The sequence below is a fragment of the Garra rufa genome, chromosome 5 (assembly GCF_049309525.1).
Source record: "Garra rufa chromosome 5, GarRuf1.0, whole genome shotgun sequence".
NCBI lineage: Eukaryota > Metazoa > Chordata > Actinopteri > Cypriniformes > Cyprinidae > Garra > Garra rufa.
Window position 1 is genome coordinate 22,053,766 of NC_133365.1, and position 26,165 is coordinate 22,079,930.

The following is a 26,165-nucleotide window of genomic DNA, read 5'->3' on the forward strand; positions in this document are numbered from 1 at the left end:
CCCATCTCCCATTGGTCGACAAACAAACAGCCTTTCCCCAAACGCACAGCACTGTTTGCACCAATGATATTTACCTTTCAAGCTTAGGATGTAGTTGTTTTAACATGAAAGCAATGCAAAACAGCCAAAGTAAGGATCCATATGATTAATGATGGCTGTACACATTAAGCATGCCGCGTAAGCACAGTACATTAAGACCATCTGTTTAGTCCAAGATAGTTTGGCTTGGTCAATAAACCATGAATGACCAAAGAGCTGCTGTTCCTGATGAATTCAAGGAGTAAGTCTGACTCTCCCCTCTGTATCTCTAATGAGCACATAAAGTTAACCATAAAGGCCGTCTCATTGCTATTCATAGGAAAGAGCACAGCCCCGGTATTACAGAGCCTTTTTCCATTTAGTAAAAACACCACAATCTCTTGTTAGGGACTGACGCTCACGCATACAAGAGCAATAACTGTATCCAGAGCACTAGACCATTGTGACCCTTTCATTGCGGTTGCCCTTGGAGACCTCGCTGTGTTAATGAATTGACCTGTTTGTGATGGGAATAGTGATGGGCCTCACCGATCACAAGTCGTTAGGAGCTTGACCTCTACGACCCCAGCGCATAACTCTAATGCACAGCTATTGATAGAGACCATCAATCCATAAGATGCGGATTGATTGAGGCTGCGCCTGCATTTGCAGTTATTTGTGTTGGTATGAATCTTATTTTTAACACATTTTTACAAACACATTTAACATCTGTAACTCATCTAATGTGGGAAGACTGCTCAGTCAAAGGGATAGTTAAAAAAAAAAGCGTTATTTTAATTAAAACTAAACTGCTGAAAATAGTTTGGGTAATTAAAATAATGATGAAAATTAAATAAATAAATAATAAACAAAACTTAAAACAGAGAAATATTCCCTTGGCAACTAAGCTGGAGTACTAAAACTACGAAAGCTAAAATAAAATTGATTAAAGCTAGAAAACACGTCTATCTATACATTTATGTATTTATATCTAAATCTAAATATATCTATTTAATTCTGTCCAGTGTTGTTATTGTGAAACTAAAATGCTGAAATTGCATTTGGTAATTAAAATAATGCTTAAATAAATCAATAAATAACCTAAAATAAAAAAAATAGAACTATAAAACAGAGAAATATTTTTGTAGCAACTAAGTACCAAAACTACTAAAGCGGAAATACAATTTTAAATAAAAAACTAGAAAAAAAAATCGATCTATCTTTCTATCTATCTATCTATTTAAAAAAAAAAAGAAAAGAAAATTCTGTCCAGTGTTGTTATTGTTAACTAAAACTAAACGATAAAAATTGTATTCGGTAATTAAAATAAAAAAATAAATAACCTAAACTGAAACAAAAAAAAACTAAGCTGAAACACTGAAAAACTAGAAATATTTCTTTAGCAACTAATCAGAAGTACTAAAGCTGAAATAGAAATAAAAATAAAAAGCTAGACAAAAAAAAAATCTATATATCTATCTATCTGGTAATTAAAAATAAAAATAAAGATAATAAATAAATAAATAAATAAATGGAAAAAAGAAAATTGATTTGGCAACTAATCTGAAGTACTAAAGCCGAAATAAAATTAACTAAAGCTAATTAACTAAAACTAAATCTCTGTCTCTCCCTTTTTCCCTCTCTTCTATATATATATATATATATATATATATATATATATATATATATTGTTTTTGGTAATTAAAACATAAATAATTATAATAATAATGTAATAATAATAATTGTAAACTTGAAAAAAAAACTGAAAAATTAGAAAACTACTAAAGCTAATATATAAAAAGAATAAAAGCTAGAAAAAAAAAGAAAAAAAATATATATATATATATCTCAATACATGAATGGATGAATAAATAAATAAATAAATAACATAAACTTTAAAAAACAAAAACAAAAAAAATGAAAAAATTGAAATATTGCCTTGGCAACTAATCTGAAATACTAAAACTACTAAATCTTAAATAAAAATTAATGTTAGAAAAAATATATAAACTAAATTAAAATTAAAACTGAAAAAACATATAAACTATATTAAAAAATAAAAGGCCAATTTAAATGAATAGTAATTACTACAATATCATATAAATAACAGTAAAATAGTAAACACTGATTCAAAATAGTAAAACACTTTCAGTTAAACACAAAAGGAGATATTTAAAGAAATGTCCTGGCTGCTCTTTTACATACAGTAAAAGTAAATTGTGACAGAGGCTCTCAAGTTTCCTAAATGACCAAAAATCACTGGAAAATGACATTAACCATAAATGTCATGCCATTATTCTAAGTTTTCTGAAGCCATATGTCTTTCTGTAGGGGAAGTCTTTATCTTAAATGCGTCATGTACATTTGAAGTCAGTCATGCCTCCCTTGGTTCTCACATGTCGTCTTGTGAACAATTGTAATGCAAGTTTGAACATGCGCAAGCATGAGATTTACGAATACTAGCTTAAATGTTGCTCTGTTTCTCCTGTATAGACTTTGTCACTGGTGCAGTGGTGATTTCTGTCACTTTTTTTTTGATCTTGACATCCTCTGTTCTCACTCACTTTCACTGTGTAAAAAAAGAACAGCCAGGAAATCTCCTAGTGGGAGTCCATAGATAAAACAAAGTTAAGTTTAGTGTCACATATAGAACTATTCCTTCAATTTATGAGTACGGTTTACTCTATATGACGTGTATATCAGACTTTATGAAGACTGAGCTTGTATTTACGACCTACTGCAAACATATTTATCCTTATATTTCAAATAACATGCTCCGGCTTCCTGCAGGCATGCAGGGATCTGGTAATCACGCTACAGCAATTTAAGTCTCCAATGTCATACATCCCAGTCTGCAGTGACACCGGATCAGTCCCAAATGAGAAACCATTTTTCTAAGCCGAAAATGAAGGATGCACCTTAAGAGTTCTCATATAACCTTGATGTGTTTCAATACAAGATAATCTGAGAGAAATTTTATGGTCTAAACCTGGTGAGCCAGAAAATAAAACAACCATACAAAATGCATTTCAAACACATTTATGGGAACACTGACTGCATTTACAATAATGCAACGAGTGATATTTAAGAGATAATATACAGTCAGAAGCTCATTATTGCAACTCTGTATGGGGGAGGGGGGCATCTATACATAGAAATACAAAGAAATATTAGAGTTTTTAGAAAGGATTTGAGATTTATCTTTCGCTTTCAGTTTAGCCTAAAGCTCCAGCTAACAAAAAAGTGCATTTGCATCTATTAAGGAAAAAAAAAAAAATCCAATTAGAGAATTACAGAAGTAGCAACAACATGAACACTGCAATACAACAATAGAAATGTATATATTATTAACCATGTAGTGCAGGTATTTTGCTGTTCACACAGCAGTGAAATATGCAGTTGAGCAGTATATATAATGTATGAAAATATTTCAGTGCTTAATGATGCGTTTGACCAATCAGATCTAAGTATTCCGAAGGCTTGCGTATTAAAACTGATTTTTATATCAAAGGGGAAAAGATTACGCATTTTTGCCCACACTTTTGTACGCTAGCAAAGCTGTAATGAGAATTAGATGTTTATATGTAAAGCAGTGTATTACTAAAATAGTTCATTCGTTATTTACTTTTAATGTAAAAACTTTAACGTTGACAGTAAATATTTGGAAAACGGTTCCCTTCTGAAATAATGGCTGTAGGCTCCAAAACATAATTTTATCAAGTATGAGTCTTTGTAGTGCGTCTGCAGTGCATTGGTCTGCAGGGCTGTATGGTACTCGATGTATGTGATGGCGTGTAATGCATATAACACGCTACACAAATCCCACGATCAGTCTTATAGGTGAATGGAATAACGTACCGCACAGTTTGTTCAAATGACAAGTACAACAGTTGATCAGAGAGAAAATGACAGGCATGTAATGAAACAGCCTGGTAATGGTGTAAACTGTGTGTGTGAATGGAAGAAATACCTTTTCACTGAGTCGCACGATCTGATTCATTTTTTCTTCATCTTGTAGGAGCTCCCGTAGTTCACTGCTATTGAGGACCCTGTACCCATCTGGGTAAGAGTTCACGTCCCTTTTCTGGGACATTCTTGTCCCCGTGAGGCGCACTAAACAAGTCCGTTTGCCAGCCATTTAACTTCCATTTTGCTCACGCTCGGCGCCAAATGTACATGAGCACGGGAGTGGTGCTGGAGAAGCTCTCATCGGCATGAAGGCGCACCACTGACTGTTTGCGAAGACAATGCACGGAGAGACTATGGCATACGTTTACAGATTCCGCCAGTTTCGCATTCCACCGCCAGGAGGCGCCACGACTCAGCGCTGACAACGTGCCATACATAACATACAAAATAGTACAGAAAACGGAAGACATACGGCGGAGATATTATACGGGTTTACATACAAATGATACGTTACAATAACTAGAAGACGAGTTATCTTCGTCTTATGCACACAAAAAAAACAATTTTCCTTATGTATTAGGCTAACTCAATATTAATAAATATTTATAAAGAAAAAAAAAATCAGTTGAGCCTGAAGCTTCAGCTAATAAAAATAGTCCATTACATTTACTATTAAGAACATTACTATTATTTGTAATATTAATTACTATTACTATCAGGAAAAAACAACAACAACATGGACACTGCAATAAAATGAGTAATTTATATACTATTAATCTGGAACTTTATGTAGTGTGGGTAGGTAGCTGTACACAATAGTGAAATATAATTGGCATATTGCTATTATTATTTTACATTATGACTGTTTTATTGACTGTTTTATTTATTTATTTATTTTTGATAACAAAATTACTGGACAGAAATCGGAATTGTGCAAGTTAAATTTGAAACCTGAAACCTTTCAAAACCAACAAGTTTTGAGAGGTTTCAGGTTTCAAATTTAACTTGCACAATTCCGATTTCTGTCCAGTAATTTTGTGGGTATGTTGCTGTACACAATAATGAAATACAATTTTAATATTATTATTATTATTTATTTATATACATTATGACTCTTTAATTGACTCTTTTATTATATATTTTTTTACATTATAACTCTTTTATTAACTTAACATAAATAAATAAATAAAGAAGAAGAAGAAGAAGTGCAAGTTAAATTTTCCAAACCTGAATTCTTTCCAGTACATCTGGAAAATTAGTTAATTTCAAATTGTTAATTTTAATTTCAAAATAAATAAATAAATAATATTTTAATTTAATAATATTAGTGTTTCTCAGTGTTTGTAATTTCTAACTAAATCATTTTCATTGAAAACTGAATGAATTGAAATAAATCAATAAATAATATTTTGCTTATTTTTGCTTAAAATTAAGTCTATTTTTTCAGTGTTTGTAATTGTTCACTAAATCGTTTTCATTGAAAATTAAATGAACTGTAATAAAGCAAATAAATAATATTTTGCTTATTTTTGCTTACAATTAAGCCTGTTTTTTCAGTGTTTGTAATTGTTCACTAAATTGTTTTCATTGAAAATTAAATGAATTGAAAAATAATACATAAATAAACGAAAATTTGTCTAGGCAATTAAATTTAATTTAATACGTTTAAGATTAGATTATTTTTTCACTGTAAATAAATATTTTTATATTATATATTAATTATATCTTAATAATTAGTATTATTATATTCCGTTTCAAATGGCTGGGATGGTAGTTTTACACAAATTACAGTAAATTATGTCATTATGGTCATTATCACAAAATAAACCCAGAGTAGTAGAAAATATTTGCATTGTAAAAAAAGAAATGTTGAATTAATAAATGCAAAATATTCAAATAAATTATTTAAAAAAAAATATTATATGTTTAAGATTTTCTAATAAATTCATATGTCTTGTTTTTTAGTGTGCTCCAGTAATGCTGTCTAAAATGACAACGCGCCTTAATAAACTACAAATCCCGCGAGGCAACAGAAAAGTTGTAGTCGTTTAGCGTGATTCTATTGGTGGATTTCTCTGACGACTTTATTCTGTGACAACACAGAAAAAAAACATGGCGTCGTTCGCGGGAGATCGCTGGAGGGAAGCGTTGAAGAACCACGATATCTTTACTAAATTACATGAAAGGCGTTATTTAGAACCTCAGGGGACTAGCAAAAGAATAGCCAAGAACCTTACGTTTTGTCTGAACGGTGACCTGTTCATATGGGATAGCGTTGAGAGTGTGTTTTACACCACAAACCTGCGACAGCTGAACACTGACGGCGACACAGACACTTCTAAATACCAGGTCAGTGACTTTAAATAGTGTGTGTCTGCTATAGCTATTTCACTGACTGTGTGTACATAGTTACCAATGTCCTTTAACTCTTCGCAGACTCTGCTGTGCATCAACCCGCCGCTGTTTGAGGTGTGTCAGGTGCTCGTAAGCCCTACGCAATATCATGTGGCTCTCATCGGTCAGCGTGGAGCGACTATACTGGAACTGCCTCAACGCTGGGGCAAGAGGTCAGAGTTTGAGGGTGGACGCATTCAGATCAACTGCAAGTGAGTATGCTTCAGGTTTAGGAGAGCTGCGTTGTTCCTCTGTGCTCTTTCAGGTTCTTTAGTATTACGTTTTTCCTTTTCACAGGACGATTCCAGTGGCTGAACGTTTCTTCACCAGTTCTGCCTCTGTGACACTCCGACAAGCTGCCTGGTATCCCAGTGAAACTGAGGAGCCTCATCTGGTTTTACTGACCTCGGATAACACCATAAGGTATCTGAAATAAATGTTAAAATTATGGCGTTGTTTACTCATCCTCCTGTCTTTCCAAATCCATAAACCTTGGTTTATATTTGAAACACAAATTAGGAAAATTTTAATGAAACCTGAGAGGTTTCTGTTCCTCCATTCCTCCAATTCCAGGCTACTGAAACTTAAAAGATCCAAAGAAGGTTATAAAGGCGTCATAAAACATGGTCCATGGATCAAGCGTTTTTACAAGATGAACAGACTAAATTTATGCTTTTATTTACATAAAAATGATATGCATATCCAGTTGATGTCAAACGTTTACATACATCTTGCAGAATCTGTAAAATGTTAATTATTTTACCAAAATAAGAGGGATCATACAAAATGCATGTTATTTTTATTTAGTACTGACCTGAATAAGATATTTCACATAGAAGACATTTACATATAGGCTACAAGAGAAAATAACACTTAAATGTATTTATCAAAATGACCCCGTTTAAAAGTTTACAGGCACTTTCTTAATACTGTGTTGTTGTTTTTTTGTTTGTTTAGTGATTGTTGTTCACAAGTCCCTTGTTTGTCCTGAACAGGTAAACTGCCTGCAGTTCTTCAGAAAAATCGTTGGACCTTTTTGGTTTTTCCAGCATTTTTGTGTATTTGAACCCTTTCCAACAATGACTGTTTGATTTTGAGATCCATCTTTTCATACTGAGGACAACTGAGGGACTCATATGCAACTATTACAGAAGGTTCAAACGCTCACTGATGCTTCAGAAGGAAACACAATGCATTAAGAGAATTTGAAAATCTGGGTAAATGTAACTTATTTTGTCTTCTGGGAGACATGTAAGAATGTGAATATTCTCTGTAGCTTCTGAAGGGCAATACTAAAAAAAAAAAAAAAAATTAAGGCAAAATAAGAAAAATGCACACATCTCCATTCTGTTAAAAAGTTTCACTCCTGACTCTTAATGCATTGTTTTTCCTGCTGGATCATTTTTGAGCGTTTGAACCTTCTGTTATAGTTGCATATGAGTCCCTCAGTTGTCCTCAGTGTGAAAAGATGGATCTCAAAAGCAAACAGTCATTGTTGGAAAGTGGTAACAACACAGTATGAGGATTCAAGCGTATGTTAACTTTTGAACGGGGTCATTTTTATAAATTCAACTATTATTTTCCATTGTGGACTATATGGAAACATCTTTTCTGTAAAATATCTTCTTCAGGTCAGTACTAAATAAAAAATAACATGCATTTTGTACAATCCTTTATATTTTTATAAAGTAATTAACATTTTGCACATTCTGCAAGGTGTATGTAAACTTTTGACCTCAACTGTACATGTGGCCAATGCATATAACAAGCAAACTTAGACCCTAGACAATTCCCTGGTTACATGTAAAGAACATACTGATGTATTGTGTTCTCTTCAGTTTCTTCCTTGTGTTTTCTTTACTTAAAAGTCTTACTTTCTTTACTTAAAAATCTTAAAAGTCTTAAATTTACCTTAATGAAACCTGCAGAAAATCCTATTTTGCAACATTTTCATAACCTTTTTAGATGTTTTAAGTTAAGTTGTGGCTACCTGGACTTTCACGGAGGGATAGAAGCCTCTCAGGTTTCATTAAAAATATCTTGATTTGTTTTTAAGTTTAACCAAAGTCTGTGTTTAAGTAACAACATAAGTGTGAGTAAATGATGACAGAATTTTCATTTTTGAGTGAATTAGCCCTTTAAAAATGCCTCTCTGTACAGTTAAATTACTGTTATGATTGTATTTGGTTGTATAAAACAATTTTTTTTTTCTCCAGATTTTATAACCTTAAGGAGCCACAGTCCCCTGCCAAAGTTTTATCTGTGTCTCAGGTGGACGAGGAAAGCATTGTCCATACAAGAGGGTAAGTGTGACTGTTTCCGTCCAAACCACAATTTAGCTGCTATATTATTCATTTTATTAGGTGCTATTGATAAAAGCTATTCTATCAATAATCTGTATTCTGCTTGGATATATAAATGAAATGTAAAAATATAAACTAACTGATATATAATGGACAATAACTGTGTGGCTGTGATATTGGGTTAAAGGAGTCACTCTCTTCTATAGACGTTCCTATGCAGCATCTTTGGGGGAGACGGCTGTGGCGTTTGACTTTGGACCACTGTCGGATTCTCCTCATCTGAGCAGACTGCGTATGAAGGGAGAGCTGCTGGTCTATTCACTGTACATACTGTATGGGAATGGAGAGACGTTTCTGAGCTATATTTCTCTCACACACAGGTAACATAAACATGCCTATGACTGTGTCATGATGTGGTGATGACATGATGTGTTTTTTTTCTTTTTTTTTTCCCCCAAGTAAAACTATTAACTTTTTTCCCCATTTTCATTAACTAAAATAATCCTGAAATAAAATTACATATATTAATTGAAAATGTAAACTTAAAGGTTGTATCAGCGATTTCTAGCCTGAAACATAAAGTGTCAAATTCAGCTGACCTTTCATCACGATCCGCTCGCTGCCTGCCCCATAAATTGTCTGTGAAAAAAACGCGTCTCTCTGGTCAGCCTAGGGTCCAAGATATGCCAAAAAAACAATCGGCACTACCAACCTTTCCACAGATAAACAAACAGTGTTCCAACCAATCAGCGTCAGGGGTTTGGTGTTGTGGACTTTCGCTCCGCCTCCCTCACATCCCAGCACCAGTAGGAAAGTCCACAACACCAAACCCCTGACGCTGATTGGTTGGAACACTGTTTGTTTATCTGTGGAATAGTTGATAGCGCCGATTGATTTTTGGCATATCTCGGACCCTAGGCTGACCAGAGAGACGCGTTTTTTTCACAGACAATTTATGGGGCAGGCAGCGAGCAGATCGTGAAGAAAGGTCAGCTGAAATTGACACTTTGTTTTAGGCTAGAAATCGCTGATACAACCTTTAAATGGAAATTAGAAAATTTCCTTTGGCAATGACTGAAATAAAATAATTTATTTAAAATTACTAAAAATGAAATGATATAAATATTTATTCAAGCGAAATAGGAATAAATGAAATAAATAAATAAAAATGGCAAGCATAAAGAGAATTGCAATAATGGCAAGCACAAAGAAAATTACTGACACTTAATTGAAAACCTAAAAAAGAAAAAAATAGCATATAGATAAAATATGAAGCTAATTCGAAGTATGTAAAACGCGAAAAGTATAAAAAATAATATTAATTTTTTTTTTGCACTTTGACTATTTTAATGGCTATAACAGAAACTTCCCTTAATTTTGCATTGCAGTTGTGTAAAAATAATCCTGTGATGTATACATTCAAAATGAATGATTGAATATGTTTTTTTATATATATATATAGGTTGAATATATACATTTTTATAGTATTTGTTATACTGACTTTAAGACTAATAGGAATTAAAGTCATTACAGATGCAGAGTAAAATTAGTAATATATTATATTCATAATGTATAATGAATAGTTGTCCTGCTGTTAACACAGATGTCTCATTTGCCTTTATTTTTTTATTTTATTTTTGAAAAACTTCGGCACATTTGTTGTGAATACAAACATTTTTTTCTCATCTTTTCATGTTCCGTGTGACAATGAATTATTTCCTAATGTGAAACTGCCACAGCTGCTTAATTTCTCTTCAATCTTCCTTTTAGTGTCGGTAATTTATGGAAGCCGATGGGTCCATTACCCATGTACCCTGCAGCAGAAGATAATTACGGCTATGATGCGTGTGCTGTGCTCTGCCTGCCTTGTGTGCCAAACATCCTAGTTATTGCCACTGAATCAGGAATGCTGTACCACTGTGTGGTGTTGGAGGCGGAGGAAGAGGAGGATGGCGGAGTAAGACAGACAGAATTCAATCAATCCGTTTTACAAATCACCAGCTTGTCAAGTGTGAGAGATGCTAAGCCCCTGTGTTTCCCTGCCTTTAGGCTGTAGAGAGATGGTCCAGAGGCTCAGAGACGGCAGTGCCTTCGCTTTATGTGTTTGAGTGTGTGGAGCTGGAACTGACGCTTAAACTGGCTGCTGGGGAGGAGGAGGAGGAGATTGCAGAGTCAGATTTCACCTGTCCAATCAGATTACACCGAGGTCAGGAGGTCACGCAGACACTCACCACACACAGAGGCTACATCCTAATTTTAATTCTTATGTTACACCGTAATGATATGTACTTTGCTGGGGATGAGAATCAAATTGCTTTTGAGTATGTAATAGTATGTCAGAAAAACACATTTTGACACCACAAACTTCTTTGCATACTGTCTGGGTTTGCAAGTACTCATTAGTGTCTAGCTGAATTCTGCTTGGCTGTAAGCTTTTGGGGGAGCTTTCGCCTCACGTTTCCTGTCAGCGCTTAAAAATATTTGGAAGAACTCCTGTTCTGCAAGATGTCATGGGTAGTAGTGGGCCAGCATTTAAAAATCCACTGAAAACAGTATACAATTTTAAGTACCTTTGGCATACTTCGATTCAAAATTCAAAAATTTACAATCATTAATAAGTATTTTAGAAATAAGTTTGTACTATTATTTATCAGAAATGCAATAAATCAATCAGTTACAGTAAAGACATTTGTGACCCTGGACCACAAAACCAGTCATGAGTTGCACGGGTATATTTGTAGCAATAGCCAAAAATACATTGTATGAGTCAAAATTATCGATTTTTCTTTTGTAAAGATTATGTTCCATTAAGATATTTTGTAAATTTCCTACCATAAATATATCAAAACTTAATTTTTGATTAGTAATATGCATTGCTAAGAACTTCATTTGGTCAACTTTAATGGTGATTTTCTCAGTATTTAGATTTTTTGCACACTCAGATTCCAGATATTCAAGATATTGTTGTTATACAATAACCATACAACAATGGAAAACGTATTTATTTATCTTTCAGGTGTTGTATAAATCTCAGTTTCAAAAAATGTACCCTTATGACTGGTTTTGTGGTCCAGGGTCACATTTGTAAAGTTACAGATGACTGTTTCACGTCATGACGCTTCATTAAATGTTTCTTTATTTTAAGAAAGGTTTCTCAAATCGGATCAGCATATTAGAATATACATTTTCTTTAGGATTATGTAACAAGTTTTGAGTAGATTACACTGGTGTGTAAAATATATATTTAAAATATTAAATAATTTTTTTAAAAAATAGGGGGTTTAACATTTTTGATCACTCAGATCTTACCTTTGAAAAAAAGCATTTTTCCCTCCCAAAAAAGTGTTACTGATTTCAAACTTTTGATCTATGGTGTAAAATTATTACAGTTTAATAATTTTAACAATTATTACTGTTTTCTGTTTTATTATAGACCTTAAAATGTTATTTATTCTTGTGATACAAAGCTGAATTTTCAGCCACATTACTCCAGTCTTCAGTGTCACATGATTCTTCAGAAATCATCCTAATGTGCGGATTTGCTGCTCAAGTAAACATTATGCACATACAGTCTGTTCTTTTTGATTAATTTAATGCATCCTTGCTTAATAAAAGTATTAATTTCTGTCCAAAACCCTCTGTTTCAGACCCTCTGTGTCAGCACAGGTACCACTGCACCCATGAGGCTGGTGTACACAGTGTAGGACTCACCTGGTTCAAAAAATTACACAAGTTTCTGGAGTCTGGTGAGTACATTCTTTATTTGTGACATTTTAAAGGGACAGTTCACACAAAAATGAAAATAAGACCAAATTAAATATTTTTGAGAGAGTCTTTCTGACACTGCACAGACAGCAACATAACTGACATGTTTAAGGCTTACAAAGGTAGTCAGGACATTGTTAAAATAGTCCATGTGACATCAGTGGTTCAACCGTAGTGTTATGAAGCCATGAAAATACTTTTTATGTGCCAAGAAAATTGTTAATCAACAAGTTCTTCTGTTTGGAATGACATGAGGGTGAGTAATTAATGACAGAATTTTCATTTTTGGGTGAACTAACTTTTTAAATTTTTACCATTATGGTGTTTGAAGAACTCTGAGTTTTGGTATTGTGTTTTATGTGCAGATGAGGAGGATAAAGACAGTCTGCAGGAGCTGGCGGCAGAGCAGCGCTGCATAGTGGAGCATATCCTGTGCACCAGACCTCTTGCTAACAGGTAGAAGAACGCTCACAGGCAATTAACATTTCAGTGCCATGGCACCAGAACCGACAGTTAAAGCTAAAATCCAGATCTCTTATGAAACAAAAAGCCCAATTTGCAGATGTTTAAGCAAACCTTAAGGGACCATGAGTAAACGCTGCAGATTACCGGTGCTTATTTAAATTCTCCTCTCGTCTTATCTCTCTCTCAGTTTGCCGGCTCCTGTTCGTGGGTTTTGGATAGTGTCAGACCTGTCCCTGGGAGCCACCATGATCTGCATCACGAGTGCCTACGAGTGTCTCCTGCTCCCTCTGCTGTATGTGACAAGCACACTCTGGCTTTTTCCTTTTTGTTAGGTCAGGGTTTCCTAAACGGGGGTTTGTGAGAGAACTGCAGGGGGTTTGTGAGTTGATGGAAAGCTTGTATAGTTTAATATGTTATTTGTGCTTTTGTAAAATAATAAATGTGAACAGGATGTGCTTTCTGCCGTCTTGGTCTCTGTAAACTTGATAGCATAAAAAAACAATTACAGACATGACAAATCTATCTATAGAGAGCAAATAAACCAATTCAAATGAAAAAACATTCTCAGAATATGTAATCCATATTAAACATGCATTCAGGCGCATCCACTACTGCAGAGATGACGAGTCAGTGTCGCCAATTAATTAATTAAAATGAATGACTACTTTTCGACTTAAAGGAACACTCCACTTTTTTTGGAAAAGGCTCATTCTCCATCTCCCCCCGAGTTAATAAGTTGAGTTTTACCATTTTGAAATCCATTCAGCCGTTCTCCTGTTCTGGCGATATCACTTTTAGCATAGCTTAGCATAGATCATTGAATCCTATGAGACCAATAGCATTGCGTTCAAAAATGACCAACGAGTTTCGATATTTGTCCTATTTAAAACTTGACTCTTCTGCAGTTATATCGTGTACTAAGACCGGTGGAAATACAAAGCTTCAATTTTCTAGGCTGATAAGATTAGGAACTACACTCCCATTCCGGCGTAATAGTCAAGGAAGTTTGCTGCCGTAATATGGCCGAAGCAGGAGCAGTAATACCACGCAGCACATGTGCAAATGCTAAACTAGCTGGGAACTAATTTCTGATAATACTCCGCCTGCTTCGGCCATATTACGGCAGCAAACTTCCTTGACTATTACGCCGGAATGGAAGTGTAGTTCCTAATCTTATCAGCCTAGAAACTCGCAGCTTTGCATTTCCACCGGTCTTAGTACACGATATATATTACAGAAGAGTCAAGTTTTAAATACAACAGATATGGAAACTCATTGGTCATTTTTGAACGCGATGCTATTGGTCTAATAGGATTCAATGATCTATGCTAAGCTATGCTAAAAGTGATATCGCCAGAACAGGAGAACGGCTGAATGGATTTCAAAATGGTAAAAATCAACTTATTAACTCGGGGGGAGTTGGAGAATGAGCCTATTTCCAAAAAAAGTGGAGTGTTCCTTTAAGTCAAGTACAGTTGTTATAATTAGAGTTAAAACATCTTACTAATAATTACAACATCAGAGAACAAGTGTTTGATTGAAATATTAACTTAAAATATCAGGGGTTACTTGAAGTAAACATTTAATAGTTGTTATATTGGGGCTGTCATGATTTCTCAATTAAATTAGAGTACTCCATTTGAAAAAATCCTTGATTAACCGACAAAATGCCGGAAGTGGCACATTTAATCTGTATATTTCAAGTAATTTTAAAGTCTTAGCTCTATTTTTATTGCCATGAAAAAATCTGATTACTCGATTAATCGGCAGAATAATCTACCAACTACTCATTTAACAAAATATTCATTAGTGACAGCTCTAGTTTATATATTTAAGTGATTTAGCTGACAAAAAGTTTGGGAATTCCTGTTATATTATTGAAATTAAATGACTTGCTATCAGGTTTTTATGATGTTATCAATAACATTTTCTTTTAAAATATCCATTTAGGAGCTCTATTCGTCCACCGTCCCCTCCGTTGCTCTGCTCTCATCCGGGGGCGGGATCAGGAAGCTCTCCTCTGCGTGGATTGGCTGAAGATTCTTTTGAACAGCATATTCGGAACATCCTGGCACGCAGCTCAACCAATCCATTAATGCTGAGGTAAAATGTGACTTCTTGTATTCTTATATTAAGCTTCATTTGAAAAAAAAAAAAAAAAAAAAAAAAACTGCTAAAACCAACAAAGTGTAATCCATTAGGGCTGGTAGGCCATCTTGAATCAGCAACAAAGCGTCTACTGTTTTCCATAATGCATCTTAAGCACCTTAACGTTATAAAAATTATATTACACTGGTTATTATAAAATTTAGCTTTCTGAATGGATGTTTTCTGCACTTGATTAAAGCTGTCATTGAGGTTGCCACGTTCTTATGTCTGTGGGTGGTGTCTTGTGTGTGTGTTTTAGGGCTGGTGATAAAGACTCATCTCCTCCTCCTCCAGAATGTCTACAGCTGTTAAGCAGAGCCACACAGGTGTTCAGAGAGGAGTACATCCTTAAACTAGGCCTGGCACATGAAGAAATGCAGAGAAGGTTTTAAACTTTCTTTAGTAGTGTTAAATTGTTGCAGTCCATGAAAATACAGCTGTGATTATAATTAGGGGTTCAAGTGCATAGCTCATGATCTCTCCACATAAAACTGATCAGTGCTTACCAAACCGTGAGTCATAGAGACTTGAAACTTGGAGGAGTGGTAGTATTTACATCGCCAACAATGTGACCAAGGCTCGCCCCAATCGGCCTGACGGTGGCATTACAGCGATCAAAGGTGTGAAATCGCTTATAACTCCTAAACCATTAGACGCAGACTCAAGTGTCTTACATGGTTGGAATCAGAAATTTTGGGAACTAGGCCTAGGTTTTTCGCCCAATTGCAACCAAACCAGTGCAGAAAGATTCTCTGGAGAGCGTTGAACATTTGATTCACCATCGCAAAGGGACATCAAAAGGGGCAAGGTCACTTTTAGTAAAATGCCTATAACTCCTGAATGGGATGAGATATGTTCGCCAAACTCAGGACTCTTTTGTAAGAACTCAACCCGAGGTCACAGGACAAAAATCGCGGAGCCTGTCCATTTGGTGGCGCTATAAGAGGGAAGAAACATAAAAATAGTTATACCTACGCAACCATTTGTCCTATCAATGTGAAAATAGTTGTGCACGGTCTAAGTTCAAAGTGCCACACGTGTCTATAAGGATTTTTTTACGTATCTCAAAAAAACATGGCCACCATTGGCCGATGAAGTTTGAGCACCTGTTAGACATGGTTAACGGAGACCGATCGGAATGAAACTCGGTGGGCCTGTTTGACTCACGGCCCCAAAGGTCTGTGAGAAATGTGATATCGCATTTTTCTAGGGTGTAAACGATTGTGCATTGCACGGTTTTTCACACATACACATGATATTGGTATCATGTAAGAACTTCTCATTCTGGACAACCTTGCCTCTAGAACCACTGCTGTCAATCAATTTAAGTGATTGAGATCTAAAAAACCTACTTTTGCAAACTAGTCCTAGGTTTTTGAAAAAAAAAAAAAACAACAACACTGCAGTACAATTCTCTAGACACTCTAGGTCAATAATTATGAAAAAATGTTGAAATTTACCCTTTGGGAAGCTATAATGTGGACATTTAGAAAAGGGGCCTCTCCGAATTTACCCAAAATCCTATAAAGCCTAAAGAAAAACTCAAAACTTCACGAAACCTGGTAAGCACATGCAACAGGCGATTCTAAACAAGCATGCAACGTTTTAAAGAGATCAGACCACAGCTGGAGCAATAACGGTCATAAACGTTACAAAACATATTTCGATAATAAATAACATGTATTTGCAAAAAACGGCTTGCTATATCATGTCTTTTTTCATATGTGCATAAAAGCCTTAAAGCTCTTGAATTTTGGTAATCACTGCTTGCAGCTTTATTTTTGATGTTATGATTGTTCCCTTTTCAGAGTAAAGCTCCTGACCGGCCAGAAGAACAAACAGTTGGAGGATCTTGCTCTTTGTAGAGAGGAGAGGTGACTACAGCACTGCCTGAAAAAAACTAATCACAACCACACATACAAAAACACATTTAGCTCAGTCGCTAAGAAGAACTAAGGCTGTGTCCAAATTCAGGGTCTACATCCTTCGGAAGACTCATTTGAAGGATGTTACGTCACAGCGCCGCGACCAAGGCTGTCCAAATTCATAGGATCCTTCAAATGCGGCCCACAAATACGTCCTCCTTTTCCCCGAATTTGAAGGATGGGTCTGGTGGATCCTTTCCCGTCCTACCTATCCCACAATTCCTTTCGGCAGAGCGCTTCCAGAATTTTCAAATAATGGCGGACGAAGCAAGCGGTAGTAATGATGGAAGTTTTAAAAAAACTGGCGTTTCAAAAAATATTTTTTTACAGCGGTTGTCTAGTTAGGCCTTTGGTTTTAGCGTTAAGCTTTTTTTTTTACATTTGTATGTATATTTGTTAAAAAACATCACTTTCGTAAACTAGCTTCTTTCTTACTGCCTGTGTGAATATCCCCTTACACACAGCTAATTTCTTGTTAGTGATTGAAGATGTTTTTAACGCTTTTAGGGATGAAAGAGTAGTTATTTTGTTTTGTGCAGTACAGATAACCTTACTTCTTGCTTAGCGCTGTCACGGTTGCTAGGCGACAGGATATGAGCAACGGGGAAGGGAGGGAACTGAAAGAAGAGTAGGCTGTCCAAATTCACTGACACCTACTTCCAGGTTTTGCGGTCTTCGGAGGACCCCTCCTCTTTCAACCTGGTAGGAAGGATCCTAAGGAGGATGCAGACCCTGAATTTGGACACAGCCTAAATGTACTACAAATAGAGCTAAACCTCATGTTGTTATTGAGTTTGGTAGAGAGTGGAAATAAATGAGTGGGCTCAGCACAGAAGAGTTATTAATGCTGTGGTTTACTGTGGTAGGCAGCTGTGCTTAATATGGTAAATTTGATGTTGTGTTGTAGAAAAAGCCTGACGGAGGGTGCGGAGAGGCTGGCTGATAAATATGAAGATGCCAAGTATCGTCAAGAAGCCATCATGAACAGGTTCACCTTTCTTTGAATTTCGTTAAATAGAAAAAATGTTGAAATGGGCATGTTTTTCTGAACTTGTTGAACTCAAAACTTCCTCTTTAGTCCAAAAAAATATTTTAGTGTAACTAAACTGCAACTACTTGTGTGTGTGTGTGTGTGTAGAGTAAAGCAGATTTTGGGAAGTCTGCGGAGTCAACTTCCTGTGCTGTCAGACAGTGAGAAGGACATGAGGAAGGAATTGCAAACCATCAATGATCAGCTCCGTCACCTTGACAATGGCATTAAACAGGTCTGTGTAATGCAGTTTTTAGTCTGATACTTTATGCTGCTTCACCATGTATCCTAGTTAAAAGCTAGTTTGTTTTGGCAGCGTTCCTCTGTTGCCATGAGCAGAGCGGATGTATGTCATTTCCCTAGTGTCACTGTGTGCTTTAATGTGTTATTAGGTGAACATGAAGAAGGAATATCAGAAGAAGCAGATGAATACAGGCGCATCTCCGGCTCGCTCAAGTCTCGCACTCAACGCCCACCAGAGGAAGTGTGTCCAGGGAGTGCTGAAAGAACAGTATGTACAGAGTTACCACCTGCTTTCACTTCACACGTACACCAAATGCCACTGCTAGTATGCACCATTCATACTGTAAAGTGCTAAGTATGTATTATGGTGCGTTCACACCGCACACTTTGTCTGCGTCAGGCAACGCACCTAACGCATCTAGTTTGACGAATGTACGTTGAAGCTGGCAACGCTTGCTTTTTGGTCCGTTCACACCGCACACGTCAGGCAACGCTCCCAACGCATCTAGTTTTTTGCACACTTCCCCTGAATAAACCATGGCAAACTATTGGGACTGGACATTTTGGAATCCTCTCATGACCATGTTTCGCTAGCTAACGAAATGGGAAATAATTACGTTGAGAAAAAAATTGACATCCCGATCTCTTCAGCGATCTTCATCCAAGCAAGTTCCTTTACATTCCTGTCTTTATACAACAACGAGGACGGATCATACAATTCTCTGCGATTGCAGACGGCTAGAATAAGCTTGTAGCCGTCTGCAATCGCAGAGAATTGTATGTTGTTGTTTTTTCTGCTCCCGCTTCATTCAAAATACGTGTGGTGACGTCGCTACAGTGAGACGCTCTGATTGGTTGACGCACTGCGTCAAGTCCGTCAAAAGTTCAGCTAGCTGAACTTCTGCGTTGCTTGCGTTTGCTGCGTTGACGCTTGAAACGCAGGTAACGCTTGAAAAGTTGACGGATCCAACGGACACAACGCAACGCAGAGCCTCTGACGGACCTCTGACGGACTCAACCATTGACTTTACGTGTAATCTTGCCGCAACTGACGCATGACATTTGGGGCGGTGTGAACGCAGCATTAGACTATGCTTTGCAGAGATTTACTGTCATCATTCCATTACCATCTCTTATTCTGTATTGTGATAAGGTCATATTACACCCACAAAAAGAAAAATAGAAATGACACATTGTATTTTTAGAACCATGACAGTGTTCTACAAGACTGCAAAAACAGAATTGTCTAATTAATCTGTTACTGTACTGTTACACAGCAAAGGTCATCTCTGTTACTGTTACACAAAGGACTCATTCCTGTTAGTTGACACAAAAAAACAAGTTACACAGAAGACTCTTTACAATAATGTTCATTCGTTAACATTAGTTAACTACATTAGTTAACATGAAGTAATATTGAACAGTACTTTATTAATTTTAGTTAATGTTAATTTCAGCATTTACTAATTTATTATTCTAATCACAAGTTGTGTTTGTTAACATTAGTTAACAATAAATAGTGTAATAAATGTATTGTTCATTGTTCATTCAAGTTAGGTAATACATTGATGTTTACAAATGACATCATCTTGTAAAGTGTTACCAAAGACTTATTCCTGTTACTGTTACGCAAAAAAAAAAAAACCTATTACTGTTACACAGCAGACTCATTCTTGTTACTGTTATGGAAAAAATAACAAATCCCTGTTACTCATCTCATCACTCATCTGTTATTATTCTGCAAAAAAAAAACATGATACTGCTACACAGTAGACTCATTCCTGTTACTGTCACACACACACACACAAACAAAACACTGTTACTGTTACACAGTACAATCAATCCTTTTACTGTTACACTGTAGACTCATTTCTGTCACTGTTCTGGAAAAACTAACAAATCCCTGTTACTGTTACACAGTAGACTCATTCCTGTTACCGTTACGCAAGAGTGCAAGAAATGTAACCCTGATACTGCAATGCTTTACATAAAACAGACTTACATGTAAAGTGTGTATATTTTTAATTGCATAGTCAAATAAGTAATCAATTCAAAGTAAAATGTTTCGATGTTTTGCATTATTTACACATTATATATGTATTTGACACTTGTGTTAGTGATCCTGAACTATTTACTTCTGTCCTGCAGGGGAGAGCACATCGCTGGCATGATGAAGCAGATCAAGGACATCAAGAACCATTTCAGTTTCTGACCATCAGCATTCAACAGTCCTCCCAAGGCCAAATAGATAATCATTTTTATAACATTCAGAGAAACAACAAAAGAGCCAAATTGCATTTCCATAGACTACATCGATCTCCAAAGGACAGTACCAAACCTCTCTCATATTCAGAAGGTCTTTAAGAAAGAAATAGCTGGGGGTTTTGTATAAACTAATTAGTCTTTTTTTAAATAAGTGGTATGTACATGTACACGTCTCCTTGACAATAAAGAGTTTTGTACATTTAAGTGAGTCTTTCCTGTGCGTGTTGCTGTGAGAGTTTATCAGTGGTGAGACAGTAGTGTTGGGCATTGGCGTTATTTCCCGAACCGAGACAATGGCTTATCTGAAGAGGTCATGCTGGATATGAAGACTTCTCCCTCTTTTCCTTCCCCCTTCTAATCACAAGGCGGAATGTGACGAGGGAAAAGATCATGTCAAGTACAAGGAGCTTGTACGTTTACTCTTAACCGTATCTGTTTACTACCAAAGTTCATCCTGACTGCTCCCAGTCGAAGTTTCAACTTTGTCATAATTGTTATTTTGTCGTTTTTTTATTTTGGTGTCAATTTTTAATCGTATTAATTTTAACACTGTCAGTTGAATTGAAGTCAGATTTATGTGATTTTTGGAAACGGGGTAAAAAAGAGAAATTGAACAGCTACTGACTACAAACCCACATCAAACTTAAGTTTCAGTTTGTTTTATTATATAGATATATACAGGGATATGTACACAGTACAGTATATAAATCTGCAAGGGTTTCTGCATTTGCAACACAGCATGCAAAGAACAGAAATACAACCGTTGTTATTGTGAAAGTATCTGAACTATCACTCTTCACAAACCCAGTAGAAATGACTGTCATGAATTATAAATTATACCGACAGGAGAAAAGTCTTTTTAAAACATAATTTCCATTAGAAACGGTAAGTCTCCTTGCCCCACATCAGTTATTAGAGTTCAAACAGTGTCTGCTAATGAAAAATGTAGTTCCTAAAATATTCTGACGTCAAAACTACACTGAAGTGAAACATGAAGCCGCTGAAGTAGCAATTACATGATGTTTACATGTGTTCGCAATGTGAAGACGGCACAGGACGTGTGAGCGTTATGAAGTGCAACTTAAACATAAAATCAACACCACAACACACATATTCACACAGGAGAGCTTCTTCATCATCATCAGATCACAACAGCAGCACTGGTCATACTATAGTAGCATTGTTAAAGCTGTGTGTACTCATCAAATGTAGTTGATAGTGGTTGGTTTTGCTCAGGAAACATTTCATCGTATTTATCGGTTTAAAACCTGCATATTTTAATATATGGAATATTTTGTCTGAATTAAGATTTCTTAGAGACAACAGTCTCGTTCAATTACAAAATTAGCAGACGTAGTTCAACATGCAGGGCTTTAACTATACTCTTTTTTTTAATTTTCAGCCAATTTTCATTCTCAAGCCCAAACTAAAATACACAGATGAGTCAAAAGTTTACATACACCTTGCAGAATCTGCAAATGGCTAATTATTTTACCAAAATAAGAGGGATCATACAAATTCATGCTATTTTTTTATTTAGTACTGACTTGAATAAGATATTTCACATTAAAAATGTTTACATCTAGAGAAAATAATAATTGAATTTATAAAAACGACCCTGTTCAAAAGTTTTCATACACTTGATTCTTAATACTGTTACCTGAATGAAAACTTTGGGGTGAAAACTTTTGAACAAATTGAAGATGTGTACATTTTTCTTATTTTGCCTAAATATCACATTTTAATTTTTAAATTTACCCTGATCTTCAAATACAACCCCTCAGCTCTTAATACATTGTTTCCTTCTGGAGCATCAGTAAGCGTTTTAAGCTGTCCTCAAGAATCTCAAAATCATACAGTCATTGTTGGAAAGGGTTCAAATACACAAAAATGCTAAAAACTAAAGAATTGTGGGACTTGAAGGATTTTTCTGAAGAACAGCAGGCAGTTTAACTGTTCAGGACTAACAAGGAACTCAACAAATATCACACAAAAAAAAAACAGATCATCCAGGTAACACAGTATTAAAAATCAAGTGTATGTAAACTTTTGAACAGGGTCATTTTTATAAATTCAACTATTATTTTCTCTTGTAGACATGTAAACATCTTTTAATGTTATAAAATGATTTTATTCAAGTCAGAACTAAATCAAAAATCACCTGCATTTTGGATGATCCCTCTTATTTTGCTAAAATCATTAACATTTTGCACATTCTGAAAAAGTGTATGTAAACTTTTGACCTCAACTGTATTTCTTATTTTTCATTTATAAAAAGACCATGCCAAAAATCACATGCCACTTTTGGTCATGGTCTTGCAAAAAAAATCAACTAAACATTTGCACTTAGACAACTGAATATAAATCACACGCACTTGTTTCCTGTAGTTGAGTTACATCGCCCGGCGTCCGTTATTTTAAAGTAAACATGAGCCAGAAAATGATTTATATATATATATAAACCATTAGCCCTTTCCATGTTTTCATCTTCTCAAAATGATTTAAACCATCGAAATATACTGCTTTGAGAATTCAAGGTCAACATGATCAACTTTGGTTCTGCGAATGCCATTGCTATTCTGTTTACGCCACACATAAAACAAACATAGATTACTGTACCCTTTAACATGGTACACAAGATGCCTATTAGTCCACAGGACATCCCAATGACTAAATCATAAACATAGTGTGCTTTCATTAATACACAACGGCAGAATGATGGGTGAAACACTTTCTAAAACGGTCAGTTTAAGTGCTGTGGCCGCATACTTGACACAAATCAAGCGAATATCAAAATCAAACCAGATGTTAACAATAAAAATCATCAGATGTGGTTGCAATATCCTTCTGAAAGAAAAAAAACACACTTGCACACAGAAAAATATGCAAAAACCAGTCAGTTCTAACGAATGTAGCATTAACTTCAAGCAAAGATCATCAACTGCCAGGTAATTAGGGGAACACACGGACTGTGGAAAATCTGAGGAAAAGTGATACGAGGCAGCTAGTAATTACATCCCAGTGAAATGATTTGCGGATGAGAAGAAAACACAGTCACTTATGAAAGTGTAGGAGGTGGGTCGAGATGGGAATCACAGTCTTGTGTATTAACTTAACTAATGCAATATACACAAATAATCTGTATACAAGTATGTACAAAACACTTCAGAAGTGTCCGTTTCTTTCATAGGTCACCGCTGCTAGCTTAGCAGATGGAAAGCTGAGGAAGGAAGAGAAGAAAGGCGGAAGAGATGGGAACTTTGGTAGGGTCTGGGAATGGGACACTCACGTTATTCGACCCATTATCTCATTTCCTAAACTGAATGAGGAACAAAAGCAGCGTTCGTTTGAAAGATCAGCAGCTCCTCACGGGATCCGCGGTGGACAACTGCATTATAACAGACAAACCCTTCATTCAGATAGAGGCGGGAGTCTTTTCGTGCTCTTGCGAACGCATGTACAAGCTGGATAGCAGTAGTAGGAATCAGTAGTGTTCACCAAGACCTGCAGGATCAAGTCTTCCTCGCTCGATTCGATTTATCTTGATGGAGTCGGGCCGAAGATCTGGGGTACAGGTGAAGTGTGTGTGTTTGTGGACGAGGGAGTTGTAAGGAGGAAGTGACATCATGTCTCAGGAAGCTGGCTGATGTCTGTAAGGTTGGTGTCGTTGAGGATGGCACGGATCCGCTCTAATGAGTCCGCTTGCCGGATACGCTCTAACTGCACCTGAAGGAAGAACAAGAACATTGTAGTTTTTATACACGACATACAGTCAAGCCTGAAATTATTCATACCCCTGGCAAATTCTGACTTAAAGTTACTTTTATTCAACCAGAAAGTTTTTATTGACTGGAAATGACACAGGCTTCTCCCAAAAGATAATAAGGCGATGTACAAGAGGCATCATTGTGGAAAAAAATATTTCTCAGCTTTTATTTACATTTGAACAAAAAGGGGCATGTCCAAAATTATTCATACCCTTTGCAAACTGTCACAGTCTGTGGGAAAATCCAAAGTACCATTCCAAATAGTCCAAGCTGTTTTAAAGCATCCCAATTACCCTGATTCATTGGGAACAGCTGTTTTGATCAACTCAACAGCTCACTGAGGACCTGCGGCTGTGTATTGTGGCTGCTCACAAGTCAGGAAAGGGCTATAAGACCATATCTAAATGTTTTGAAGTTCCAGTGGCTACAGTGCAAAGTATTATTAAAAAATACAAGACGTTCCGCACTGTGAAAAATCTCAGAGGACGTGGTAGGAAGCCAAAATTGACACCTGTGCTGGCCAGGAGGATAGTGAGAGAGGTAAAAAAGAATCCAAGGCCATCCTGATGAATCTGGGCTCTGCTGGTGGCAACATCTCAAGGCAGACAGTCCAACGGACACTGCACACCGCTGGGTTCCAAGAACGCAGACCAAGGAGGACACCACTTCTCCAGATAAGGCACACAAAAGCCCGTTTGGCCTTTGCGAATGCTCATCTGGACAAAGAAGAAGACTTCTGGTCTTCTGTTTAATGGTCAGATGAAACAGAAATTGAATTGTTTGGCCACAATGATTTAGCCTTCATTTGGCGTAAAAAAGGAGAAGCCTTCAACCCGAAGAACACCATCCCCGCTGTCAAACATGGTGGTGGGAACCTAATGTTTTGGGGGTGTTCTTCAGCCGGTGGACCAGAGAAACTAATCACAGTAAACGGCACAATGAAAAAGGAGCAATACAAAAAAATTTTAACAACAACATCAGGCAGAGAAACTTGGCCTTGGGCACCAGTGGACATTTCAGCACGACAACGACCCAAAACACACAGCAAAAGTGGTGAGGAAATGGTTAGCAGACAAAAACCATTAACGTTTTGCAGTGGCCCAGCCAGAGTCCTGACTTAAATCCAATTGAGAATCTGTGCAGGGAGCTAAAGATCAGGGTGATGGCAAGGAGACCCTCCAACCTGAAAGAGTTGGAGCTCATCGCTAAAGACGAATGGGCAAAAATACCAGTGGATACATGCAAAAAGCTGGTCAGCAATTATAGGAAGTGTCTTATTGCTGTAATAGGTTAGGTATGAATAATTTTGGACATGCCACTTTTTGTTCAAATGTAAATAAATGAGTAATAATTTTTTCTAGGGATGCACTGATCCGAATCGGCCGATCATGCTTGCGCGTTTTGTCAGTAAAGCCGGTTCTGTAATCAGCAGTAAATGCCATCAGGTGCGTGATTTCACGTTGAGCCGTATATACTACACACAGCCGTTGTTTACCGACGAGCTGCGCAAATCAATGTTCATTATCAGTGTGAAAGTGCGCAGCTCGTCAGTGAACAACGGCTGTGTGTAGTATATACGGCTCAACGTGAAATCACGCACCTGATGGCATTTACCGCTGATTACAGAACCGGCTTTACTGACAAAACGCGCAAGTGATCGGCCGATACGGATCGGTGCATCCCTAATTTTTTCCACAATGAATCCATCTTCTGGGAGACATCTGTTAACAATTAATTTATTCATGTTTGAAATAATTTACATCAACACTCCTAGTCATTAAAAACACACTCACTTGAGATGGATACCTTTTTTTAATTTAGCAAGACAAAAAGGCACATCAACTATCAAGGAAACGTTTACTTGGAAATTCCCAGATGTGTATCAAATAAAGCAGTGTGATTTTGCCTCAAGTCATGAGACTGAATAAATCAC

At 36.2% G+C, this 26,165-nt stretch overlaps 3 protein-coding genes across 3 annotated transcripts in view; 2 read left to right on the plus strand and 1 right to left on the minus strand.

The window, feature by feature from the left end:
- Positions 1-2,916, plus strand: part of homer1b (homer scaffold protein 1b) — a 27,763-nt gene extending 24,847 nt beyond the window's left edge. Inside the window, exon 4 of the mRNA XM_073840013.1 lies at positions 2,809-2,916. Coding sequence (XP_073696114.1) covers positions 2,809-2,916 — 108 coding nt within the window. The remainder of the gene's footprint in view (positions 1-2,808) is intronic.
- Positions 2,917-6,037: 3,121 nt separating this feature from the next.
- LOC141335094 (nucleoporin 88) lies at positions 6,038-20,669 on the plus strand. The gene is made up of 17 exons (XM_073840399.1): positions 6,038-6,276; positions 6,364-6,533; positions 6,619-6,744; positions 8,538-8,624; positions 8,831-9,004; positions 10,395-10,581; positions 10,674-10,830; positions 12,272-12,370; positions 12,755-12,845; positions 13,042-13,146; positions 14,805-14,957; positions 15,262-15,387; positions 16,811-16,876; positions 17,835-17,915; positions 18,066-18,192; positions 18,350-18,468; positions 20,349-20,669. Exons 1-17 carry the CDS (start codon positions 6,040-6,042, stop codon positions 20,410-20,412), a joined length of 2,169 nt encoding a protein of 722 aa, XP_073696500.1. The 5' UTR covers positions 6,038-6,039; the 3' UTR covers positions 20,413-20,669.
- Positions 20,670-21,108: 439 nt separating this feature from the next.
- Positions 21,109-26,165, minus strand: part of LOC141334987 (rab GTPase-binding effector protein 1-like) — a 40,794-nt gene continuing 35,737 nt past the window's right edge. Inside the window, exon 18 of the mRNA XM_073840225.1 lies at positions 21,109-24,191. Within this exon, the coding sequence (XP_073696326.1) occupies positions 24,090-24,191 (102 nt within the window). The 3' untranslated portion in view covers positions 21,109-24,089. The remainder of the gene's footprint in view (positions 24,192-26,165) is intronic.

Coding starts and splice junctions, on each gene's coding strand:
- LOC141335094 (XM_073840399.1), top strand. CDS start 6,040: ATGGCGTCGTTCGCGGGAGATCGCTGGAGGGAAGCGTTGAAGAACCAC. Junction 17,916..18,065: donor CAAGAAGCCATCATGAACAG/GTTCACCTTTCT, acceptor GTGTGTGTGTAG/AGTAAAGCAGATTTTGGGAA. Junction 18,469..20,348: donor CAGGGAGTGCTGAAAGAACA/GTATGTACAGAG, acceptor TCTGTCCTGCAG/GGGAGAGCACATCGCTGGCA.